The sequence below is a fragment of the Osmia lignaria genome, chromosome 8 (genome assembly GCF_051020975.1).
Source record: "Osmia lignaria lignaria isolate PbOS001 chromosome 8, iyOsmLign1, whole genome shotgun sequence".
Classification (NCBI taxonomy): domain Eukaryota; kingdom Metazoa; phylum Arthropoda; class Insecta; order Hymenoptera; family Megachilidae; genus Osmia; species Osmia lignaria.
The window spans coordinates 6,464,893-6,476,627 of record NC_135039.1 but is presented as its reverse complement, the minus strand read 5'-3'; the positions used below and the strand labels follow the sequence as shown (position 1 = coordinate 6,476,627).

General features: G+C 35.2%; 1 protein-coding gene, 1 long non-coding RNA gene and 1 pseudogene across 3 annotated transcripts in view; 1 reads left to right on the top strand and 2 right to left on the bottom strand.

Moving 5' to 3' along the window:
* Positions 1-1,054: 1,054 nt before the first annotated feature.
* LOC117610868 (5S ribosomal RNA) lies at positions 1,055-1,174 on the bottom strand (annotated as a pseudogene).
* Positions 1,175-4,925: 3,751 nt separating this feature from the next.
* On the top strand, positions 4,926-6,171 carry LOC143305493 (uncharacterized). Of its 2 annotated transcripts, XR_013062496.1 has the most exons (4): positions 4,926-5,225; positions 5,329-5,368; positions 5,501-5,714; positions 6,032-6,171. It is a non-coding gene; the product is annotated as an uncharacterized LOC143305493 (long non-coding RNA). The 2 variants fall into 2 exon arrangements; XR_013062495.1 differs by lacking the exon at positions 5,329-5,368.
* LOC117610864 (cytochrome P450 6a2-like) overlaps positions 5,711-11,735 on the bottom strand; it is a 174,257-nt gene continuing 168,232 nt past the window's right edge. Inside the window, exons 3-6 of the mRNA XM_076689392.1 lie at positions 10,311-10,836; positions 7,412-7,633; positions 6,909-7,160; positions 5,711-6,174 (exon numbers count right to left, since the gene is read on the bottom strand). Coding sequence (XP_076545507.1) covers positions 6,005-6,174; positions 6,909-7,160; positions 7,412-7,633; positions 10,311-10,836 — 1,170 coding nt within the window. The 3' untranslated portion in view covers positions 5,711-6,004. The remainder of the gene's footprint in view (positions 6,175-6,908; positions 7,161-7,411; positions 7,634-10,310; positions 10,837-11,735) is intronic.

Here is an 11,735-nt window from a genome sequence, read left to right as displayed (position 1 = left end):
CTCGATCGCGGTGCCATCTATCGGAATATGATGTGAATTAATGGAAACTATCGGAATTTGGAATGAATTACTGGAACCTTTAAACCCCATTTTTTCTGGAACGATAAGACGGTCACACTAATGATATACATCATTGTAATCGGAACAACAAGACCTTTCATCCTATAGCAAGTTTGTACCGAAATTTTGATAAAGAAAACATGGGTCCACGGCCGATAGCATAAATTGCATCAGCCTTTGCATGTGTTGTAATCTAAACTAGTGCTTTTCAACCATCGAGTTGTGGCATCGAGAGAGGAGAAATTAGATACGTCAGATAGAACCGCTTTCTTCAATATTGAAAACGCAACTGAATTGTTCTCGTTTGCCATGATGCCTAATTTTTATCGTTTGGTTATACGAATAACGCATCGCTGTATCGTTATTTCTCTTTATCACACGACTGATAACCTCGGACGTAATAAACACACATTTCAGGCAGTTCGATTCTCATTGTCAATTTTACGTTTTTATCTGAACCTGTAATGAAAATTGAAAATATAAATCAGATAGATCCAAGTAAGTTATACATATAAACTCGGAGAATTTCATCCAGATTGATCAACGCGTCCAGGAGTTAAACAATTGAAATTAGCAAAAATCGCGATTTTTCAACTGAAAACATGATTAGTCAAGTTCAGCCGACTATAATACGCTATACATAATCAAAATGAGTTCGAAAATTTGTACAAAATTGTTAAGAAAAAGATACTGAGAATATAAAGTTTTATATATATATATTTAATGTGAAAATTAAGATGATTTGAACAAAAACGTATTCTTCATATTAATGGATACACGTGCGAACATTTAACTCCATTTCTAACTTCTATCTAACAGAAAACACACTTGCCAACCTCTTACACTCAAACAATAGAAAAACACGCATACCAACCACATACTACAAACATTCAAAAACATACATCACTTTTCCAACAAAAATGTTTGAAATGAAATAGAAGAAAATTTTGTCTAATAGTGGTGAAATTATTTAGTTCAAAAAAAACAAAACAAATGCTAACTGCACGCGGAATTCCCAAGCAGTCACCTATCTAAGTACTATCCGCGCCGAAATTAGCTTGACTTCGGTGATCAGACGGGAACCGGTATAATCCTAAATCGTATGGCCGTTAGCTGAAAAATGTAGTCTTTTATATCAAACAAATATTAAAACTTTAAAGGATACGGAATGTAATCAAAATACAATCGACTTCCTGCATTTATGGTATCCTATTTCAGAATCTACTATGGTTAACTATACCAAACAATGTATTTATATCGCAATAGGATACCACGGATCCTTTACATTGCGTATCCTTTAGAATTTTAACACTTTACCGATCGATACCGTTTGAATATCGTACACTTTTCACCGATCCCTCGGCTGCAAATACACTGCTCAAAAAAAATATGGCATAGAAAAATTTTAGGCAAAAATTGACCAACTTTGTCTGACGGTAACTCTGCGAAAAATCATAATAAAATTATGTTCTTTTTTTTAAATTAAAGCTTGAAATCTCTACTGTAAGATACTATAGTTCGATTTTAGGTGTGATGCATCTCTACCACTGTAACACCTTAAATGTGGGGGAATGTTTGTTATGTTGAAAATTACCAAGTTTGACGTATTGCATGGACGTGTTACATTTTTTTTCGGGGATACTGTTTGCAGAAACATAAAGTACGAACCTTCCTCTTCAATTTCTAAATAAGATAAAAGTCGCTGCCATTTTTGTTTGCAAAGATACAACACTTTAAAATAACCCTTGCATTTATGTCATATATCGCTGGCATTGGCATTACTCGATGTGCACCACGCGGAGGTTGCCGGTCGGATTTTGCACATCATATGGCCCTGAAAAGAACCGTTTTTTGGTGTGTGTGTGTGTGTTTAAATTTTAATAAGGCGTGTTTCCTCTGCGTTGTTGAATTACTGCTTACAGCTGATTCCTCATATTAATGCAAGACCTAATTTCTTCCTGTGGAATGTCATTCCAAATTTGTATTACGACTTGTGACAAGTCTTAGAGATTGACATATTGTCTTGCTAAATTTCTCAACCTACGACCCATTATGTGCCATACGTGTTCTATAGGGTTCAAATCTGGACCCAGCCTCAAATATTCTCATATAAGGACGAAAATCGAAAAATTGCGATTGCATTCCCACAGACGAGTTCCACCATTATCTGGATAATACAGAGCAAGTCACGTGACAAATTTAATTCAGTTAGTAGTTATAAGGTGGCGACAAACTAAAAAGACTGCCGATCTGGTATCGTAACCAGAATCAAGCGTCAGCTTGATTACGTCACTCGAACTGTGCTGCGAAGGCAAGCGGAAAAGGCAACAACGCCCGAACGCTGAGTGAGACGCACTAGAGTCATGCTGTCCTTCTCTCATTCTGAATGTGAAGATTGTCCCTTTTCGCTAATCGTAAATTTTGACGGCCGCCCGCCTGGATTTTTCACAGCGCCCCATAACATACCTCGCCCCATTCGAACTACATATATCGTGTTTGGTACCATTTTAATCAGAAAAATCTCACCAATGCGCTAGTAAAAGTTTCATTAAAAAAAAGTCAAAAATAAAAAAGTTTTATGATTGAATTAGTATTAGTCACACCGATACGTTTCGACTCTTTCCTTTCATCATTGGACCTCTCTCTTTCCTCCACTGTCTGTCCCTTTCTACGTTCACGCTTGGCTGGTCGTCGCGTGTAACCCGAGATTCGACACCTCGCTTGGATAAATGCAACCACTGGGTCCCAATCTCGGTTGCATTTATCCAGGTTTTACTGTATATGCAACGTCTGGGTCCCAATCTCTGTTGCATATATCCAACTTTTAGAGCCCCCACAGACTGCAGACTTTCTATCGGCCGATAGTTTGGTCGGGTTGGCCGGTTAACGCGCACACTAGGCCAACTAAATACTCGGGTTGGTGAAAGAAGAAACAGGGTGGAAAGAGATGGATAGTTTAGTTTGAATGCAATCGTGTAGCCCATCAAACTTATTTATCGGGCGATACCGGATCGTTGAAATATGCGCACTTGCATACTTACATCTTCATACTGATTAAGAACCTGATCAAACTATCGGCCGATAGAAAGTTTGCAGTCTGCGGGGGCTCTTACCGTACTGGTTTTCGGTCGACGCGATATGTGTATAGCAACAATAGAGACAGGCGACTGCATGCTGACCCATACACCGCCAGGGTAGGCGGTAGAATACACGTAGGTATACGTAGAGGTAATTATTGAGATTAGGTTACACCTCACCGATTTTGATGAAATTTAAATATGTTGTAAAATTAGACATTTTGAACAACTTTTTCTTATACATATAACCGCCGCTCGGCCTTAGTTTTCGAGATATTTTCGACAAAATGTTGAAACTAACACATTGAATTCTGGCCATCCGTGTGTGTCCGTGACAACGTACGCATTAGTATGGGATCGCCACTTTTCTACTGTTTTTGCAGGCAGCAGCACGGTGTTTCGACAGTTTTTCAAAAATATCTCGAAAACTAAGGTCGAGCGGTTTTTATATGTATAGAAAAAAGTTGTTCAAAATGTTGAGTTTTACAATATATTTAAATTTCATCAAAATCGGCGAGGTGTAACCTAATCTCAATAATTACCTACGTAGAATTCAATGTAGTAATAACAATAGTTTTTCACGAATATCTCGGAAACTAAAACTTTCAGTTAATTATGCATAATGAAAAAGTTCTTCAGCATTATGCCCCCGACAACATATTAAAGGGTGATTGGAATCATCCTATGTTGAGATTAGAAACTTCCTGTGTTTTGCAATAATAATCCTTGACAATGAAAAAATGCAAAATGTTTTTTTACGGGACCAATGGGGAGTTATACTCTACAAGATGCAAAAAGTTTCGTTCCGATTAGTCCATCCGTCTCGGAGTAATCGGTGAACATACATTAAGAAAAACAAAAAAAAAAAAATATACACATCGAATTAAATATCCTCCTCCTTTTCGAAGTTGCATAAAAATGGATCTGTGGCGACCTGCGCACCACATACGTCGCTGTCTTTTTCGTTTTCTTTTCCTTTCTTCGTGCACGTCGGGGCCGGCCAAGTACGCATTTGGCAACCAGACTCGAGCGAGTCAAAATTTCTATTATCTCCTTTCATGTTCGTTTCAGGGCCTCGGCCGGGCCCGAGTAGTGTCAACTCTCGGGTTCAGGCGAGCCGTTTCACCACGATATATTTACGATTTCTTTCCGCTGCCCTTATCAACACTTTACTATAATATTTAGACCTTTTCTTTCTTTTTCTATTTTCGCTCTTTCTCTATTTTTTCTCTTTCTCTTCCTTCCCTGAATGCTTTTTAACGGAGAGGATGGCCGAGCACCAGAGAGTCTTAGTTAAACGTCGTGAGAGTCAGCATCGAAATAAACTAACTTTCCCACAGATCTTTTCCATTTTTTCTTGTTTGAAAACGCCTCAGAAACTTACATCAATGAGGGTATCTCTACTGACTGAGTCGTGTTTGCAAAACACGCCATGATAATTCGATATTCTGCGTCGGCAAAGTAGGGAAGGACACCCAAACGATAACAAATTTTGTCACGTGTCGCCAAAAATCCTTCTTGGAACCATCATTTTTATTAAAAAGAAACCTATTCCCAAAAGCATGGAGGTTTTCGTAAGTACAGCCACAAATTCATTCTAGTGATAACAAATAGTGCACAAACATTTTGAACGATATATTACATATGTTACGGAGCAGACTAATAACAGTGACTACAGATCCAAGAAGACTAAACATGCTTTTGTTACCGCTGGGGCATCATTATTGGAGTACCCGGTAGCTCAAGGTGAGGTTGGGTTTCCACAGTTGGTATAACAGTTGTGTCTGTTTTATCAGTTCTTCTCATACCACACCTCGCTGGAGCATGCATGGTACAACTACCTTATCGACTGAAGAAACGAATACATGTATAGTACGTTTGTAGTGTTGCCACATCTGTTTCCGTATGCATGGCAATTGGTGTTCGCACTTCATACAAGCATATATCTGCTTTGATCGGTGTATGCTGCCGCTTCGGTGCTTCCCACCAACAATTCACGTATTCTGAAGCGAGTCCCAAGCAATCTGACAGTTACAACCAGAAGATCGAGTTCCAATCCCACGGGGACATTAGATGTTACAAAATTAGGTGAACCTGCATTACAATTACCTCCTCTTCGATTTAGATGAGTTTACTTGTTACTGCATGCTTTTACAAGCTTTGCATGATATTAAAGTTATTTTTTCAACAGAACACGATTCTCTGAATAGATCTGCCTTAAAACAATTCAGGTAAAAAATTACAGTGGAAATTATATCCGTATCCGTTGACGAGCTCGACAAAGTAAAAGATCTCACGGCATCCCTTTGACATATTCTATCTCGTTTTATCTCGTTACACATATTCTCTTTCTTGCTCTTCAGAGATATGGCAACACTGAGCTCGAGACACTGACCAAAGAGATATAGCCGTTGGTATCGAAGAAATTTTCCGTTATTGTCAACGTGCCGTAGACTGTTGCAGTGCGAAGTGTTTCACATTTTTGTACTAGGATAGAGCAGGTGGCAACGTGATTTTGAGATTTAACTTTATTATGGTTGGTAATATGGGCGAGAGCGTGGCCAGACTGATCTATCGGTAATCTGGCTTCTTTGTACTTTTTTGAATGTATCAGCTAAGCGACCGTTACGAGCTAACATGGATCACGACGCACGTGTTCTGTTCTTTTTCATACTTTGTCTTTATTATAGTTTTCTTTTTGTTCATTAGTATATAAACCTTTTCTTTATCTTTAATTAATTAATAAATAAGTATAAATATATAATTGGTTAATTTAATTCCTAATATATAAGTATTCTAACAAAATGTATTTGTTATTCAACTGAATACTGTTAAGGATTACATTTTTGAGAAAAGTCAAATTAACATTAACTTGTTAATTTTGTTATTTTCAGATATATTCCTTCTTGCGGTGTAAGTATAAATGCACCCGGGGTAAAATGATATGGGATTACAGTTTTCTCGCAGATATCAACTTTATAATTGCGGAGAATTGTAATTAATCCAAGTTTGGTTTGATAAACTGCAAATCGGGCACCTGAAAATAATATAATAAAATATATTAACAAAATGTTGTACAATTGTTGAAATAATTAATAGAGTATAAAGTATAAATTATTGGAGGTGGCGCCTAAGTGCATTTAGCGCATTCTTGACACAAATTATGTATTATAGTTAGAAAAGATAGACATGGTATAGAGAATAACTATGGTACAGCTTTAATAATAAATTATTAGATAAAGGAATTATTTCGAAAATAATTAATTAGATTAATCTTAAATTTTAATTTATGTAATTATTTAAGTAATTAGGAACGAGAAGCAAATACTTAAAATAAAAGAAAAAAGGGAACCGGGATTTGAACCGAGGACCTTTGGATTTACAGTCATATGCTAACAACGAAACTAGCTATTTATGTGTATGTACATATGTGTTCAATTCAGAGTTAGGTATATTTATGAATTTCGAAATACAGATCATGAATAATACTTATTAATCGAAAAAATAACGAACAATTTTTGAATAAGAATTACAAACAGCACGAAGTTATTCAAGAATAATGGACTAATGAAAATTAGAGATTTTGTGCTCTCCTCAGTGAATACTATAACCCGTTTAAAAATTAAACCTATTTTTAAATACTGTATATAGGTAATGACATTTTATAAGCAATAAAATTATGAATTTTGGATCGATAGATGGCAGGATTATTTTTAAATATTTTGCAACCTTTTCCGATTGTTAAAGAATAAATATTTTTAAGTAACATACCAATACAATTTCTTGGTCCATCACCAAAAGGCAAATAACTCATAGGATGTCGAGCATCAACAGCATCTTCGTTAAACCTTTCAGGATCAAAGACCTCAGGATTTGGATAGATCTCAGGATCCCGATGTATAGCAAATATTGGTATCCATACTAACATACCCTTTGATATTGAAGCCTTAGTACCATCAAAAGTGTAATCTGAAGTTGCTTTTCTTGGTAGAAGTGCACCTGGTGGATACTTTCTTAATGTCTCTATATCAACAGATTATTCAAAATTTCATTCCTTATTTACCATTAATTTCAATTATAGAGGTGGTTGTAGTAATATGGACCATTACAATTTTGTAGATTTTCCTAGAAAATGATAATATAGGAAAAAAAGTTTATAATCGCCATTTTCTTTAGGGAAATCCATCATGCTTGCTAATGTATACTTAAACGATAAAAGAAGATTTGCATTCAAAGTGAAAAATTGAACACATTTAACATAATTTCAAACGCACCTTTGAATACTTTATCCAAATACTCCATTTCCTTTATTTGTTCATATTTGAAATTTCCATCACTTTTTTCAAAGTGCTTTTCAATTTCCTTACGTAGTCTGTCCTGAATATCATGGTTCTGAGCTAATTCATAGAGAGCGTTGCTCATTGTGGTCGAAGAAGTTTCAAAACCAGCCGCAAAAAATACGAAAGCCTGAGCAGTTATAAAGTAATCTGTTAATTCTGAACAAGAAAAAACAATTAAATTAGTATTTATCAACATATTCATTAATATTAATGGAGAGAATTAATCTATACGTCTATACATATAAATAAAATTGAAGTGTCTGTCTGTGATTTCGAAATAATGGTTTTTTTCTAGCTCATATATGGTTTTTCGCACCTTGCTAAAACCCAATCACGCCTTTGGAAAATTTTTGTCTGTCTGTCTGTCTGCCTGTTTAAACGGGCTAATCTTCGAAACGACTAAACCGATTTTGACGAGACTTTCATTGGCAGATTCAGAATTTATAGAGTAATAATTTAGACTTCTTTTTATTCTGGAAGTATTCAGAGTACTCGCGTAAATTTAGAAAGCTGTAAAAATCAGGCTCTAATGAGGCAACTTTTTTATAATCCGTTTATGTAGTTCACGCATTTACACATATACAGGGTGTATCATTTTAATCTTTACACGCGATCTTCTCGAAAAATATTCATTTTTCGAAAAAAGTGTTTGAACGAAACATACTCTGTTCGAAGGGGGACATGCAATGGTGGACATTGTTTGTTTCTACATGGAGGCGCCTCCGAGATTTGAAGGTGACCTTTGTTTTTTTAAATAGAAATGTGTTTTTTTTTACGTTAGACACATAGCTTAGCTCAAGATGAATCCATTGATCTACAATATGTTGACCTTGAAATGTCATTCAAGGTCATTTCAATGGCTTGACGTTTTCTTACACTCCGCGTACAGAAAATGTTTCTTATCTTCTAAATTCAATAGGATGACCTTGAACATTAATGCAACACTGGATTCTATCCCTAAATGACAGTTGCACTTGTTCTAAAGTTTGTCTGGTAATTTGTCTGCAAGCATTTACCATTCGAGTGTAAAGATTAAAATGAGACACCCTATATATTATACTGATTTTAATTGTAAAAATCGAAGAGAGAGGCGATCAATCACAAAATTAAACAAACTTATGTTTATTTATATGCATGCAGTGCGAACGAAGTCACGAGCAATCGCTAGTCGAGAATAAAGGAAGACTTGCAAATTACACTGACCAACAAATTTAAAAATTTTTTCTGTTTTCCAATAGCCATTGACTGATCGTTGTAGAGCTTCTCGTCCTGAACACGAATCCGAAAATCGAATTGCTCTATTACCCTCAGTTTTCGAAAAACACGAGTTTTTGTAAAAACATGTGTTTTGGGGGAAAAATGAACTATTACGCGGAAACTAAAAACACTAGAATAGAGGAGAGTTTCCCGAATATATTAATATATATAGTTATTATATTACGTGATTCTGAACAGATGTAAATGTTGATGAAAGTTTCAAAAACAGCCGACGCACGCATTTCCTACGTATTACTTCTGTATTTTTAAGAAAAGTTCTTTATCTAGCGCGAATTCTCTATACAGTACCGAATTCTATAGATATTTCCGAAGAAAAAACTATGTGGGGTAAGTGTTGAAGCAGTATTCGAGTAAATCGAAAAAATATCTGCCGGTGACGCGTGTACGGCGGTTTACCACTCCTCGGCTGGTCAGTGCCGTAGCTACTCGTAATAAACACCAATTCAATGTGTATCCAATTTTTATACCAATAATGTTCGATATTTTCTTGCTATTATTATTTCACTTTCATTGTTATTCATTGTTACTTTTAGATACCAATAATAAAATGATAAAATATTTTAATTCAAAATTTTAAAATCGATTGACGAACATTACGACTTTATCAATCGGCACTCGATTGAAGACAGTTCTGAAATTTGATTATGATATAGAAAAAATATTTATTGTTTCTCCGATTGCATCGAGTGTTTGAAAGCAACGTCAAGTGATGCTTATATTTCGAAAGAGCGCTAATGATAAGCGTTCTTACTTCTCCATCATCGCTAAACCTGAGAGAATTGTATTACATTTTCATCACGAAAAGGCTTTCAATAGTATTGAATTTACAAGAAACCTTCTTATAATTTTCTTGAAAATCATAGAGTAGACAATTATATTTCCATGATAAATAAGCCTCCATATTTTTAAATTCGTTTACTGCAGGTAATTCTTAATCTTATACATCTTATTTATTCTATATCATAGACAAATTTCAAAACTGTCTTCAATCGTGTGTCGATTGATAAAGTCGTAATGCTCGTCAATCGATTTTTAAATTTTAAGTTAAAGTATTTTATCATTTTACTGTTGCTATCTAAAAACAATAATGAATAACAATTTTTTTTTTTTATTTAATAATGAATAACAATGAAAGAGAAATAATAATAGCAAGAAAAAGTCAAACATTATAGGTATGAGTTGGATACACATTGAACCCCACCATTGATATTGATTACGCTTGGCTACGATACTGACTAGCCGTGAAGAGCGAGCTAACGCCGTCTGGCGGCAAAACGCAGTGCACGCGTTACCGGCAGATATTTTATCGATTTACTCGAACTGATATTACAGCGATTTGGTATATGCAACGTGCTATCATATGATGTCATCCGTAGATATCGGAAAATGATTCTCAATAAATTAGGTAACTTATTATATTTATATTTAAGAATAATTAAATTTCTTTCCAATTTTCCAATTTTAAAATCCTACTGCGGCTTAAATTCAAAGTAATACGGTAATATATTAATATGAAAAGTACTTCTAATTCTAGTAATATAAGTATTAAACTTACTGATATCATCGATTTTTTGAGGATGATCCTTCAGCTCCATAAGCATATTGATAAAATCAGGTCTATGTATATTATGTTCTTTTCTATACATCATGGTGTCAATAACCACTTTGGTGAAGAAAGGAGCAAACTTTTTATCTGGTACAATGTAACCCAATAGTTCGTACAATTTTGGCAGGTATATGCTGGTCTTCAATGTAAGTACATTTCCTAAAGTTGGAGTGAAGATTTGTTTGCCTACTTTACGAAATTCACTCTCCTCATCTGCCAATGAATTCGTATCAATCCCAAAAGCACAAGAACCGATCACATCGGTTGTGAATTTTCCAGTTAGATCTGGAATATCTATAGGCTCTCCTTTCGCAACTACTTTATCTAAATACTGTTTAAAGTGCTCTGAACATTCGAGGATAAGACCGAACATGTCTCGCAATTTTCCGGATGTAAACATTGGAGAAAGTTTCGAACGCATCGGTCTCCATCTTTTTGTTTCCAGGTTGAAGAGATGTTGTGATAATGGCTCGGTCTGTAAAAAAAAAATTACATTAAATATACTTTGATACATTATAGTAAACTTTTTAATCCTTTCTATATGGCACATTTCAATTGGAAATCATCCATTTTATATGGGACAGTAACATCATTATTATTGTTAAAATTCAACAAAATTAGTTATTTCTTACTTTTTAAAAATATTTTCAGGCAATCTTCTTATTCTCGCATAGCTTGATATTAATTTAACATTTTTAATACAGATGCCACCATAAAATGTCAAACTTTGCAAACAGATGCCATCATATAATATCAAACTTAAAAACGTGCAACCGGGTGACGTTATAACATGACATGCACAGCACTAACTAAGAGTGTTCAGACAACTAAATGAGTTGGGTTGAGTCGGGACCGGTCGGGTCAGAAACTGTACTGTCCGCTGATGACAAGAAGACCCATAAGAAGGCCGCGAATCTGATTGGTCAAAAAAAGGAAGGAACACGCCCCATTTCACAGGCATTTTCGGTTCTAGCGAGCTACTGGTTAACACGTTCGCTGCCACCGTCGAAGCATTGTCGACATAGAGTGTGACGACCCGTGTGACACCCGTCGACTATGCTTCGACGTTTCTCGTAGAAATTAGGATATAGTGGCACACAGCATGTTCCTAACATTTGCTGGGTGGTAGCGAACGCGTTAAAGCAGTTACACATGCTAATTAAGGTCGCGTAACGAAGAAAGTGAATAGATCAGAATTGTGTAAAAACCAGTCAAAATTCTTTTTCGCAACTTTTTTATCTAAACTTTTTTATTTAAAGTTGCTAAAAATACGTTTATAAAATAAGAGTTAGGAATAAATTTAATTTAATCATATAATTACAGTAGACCTGGGAAGTTGATCCCTGTAATTAACAGAAATTCTACGATTATGTA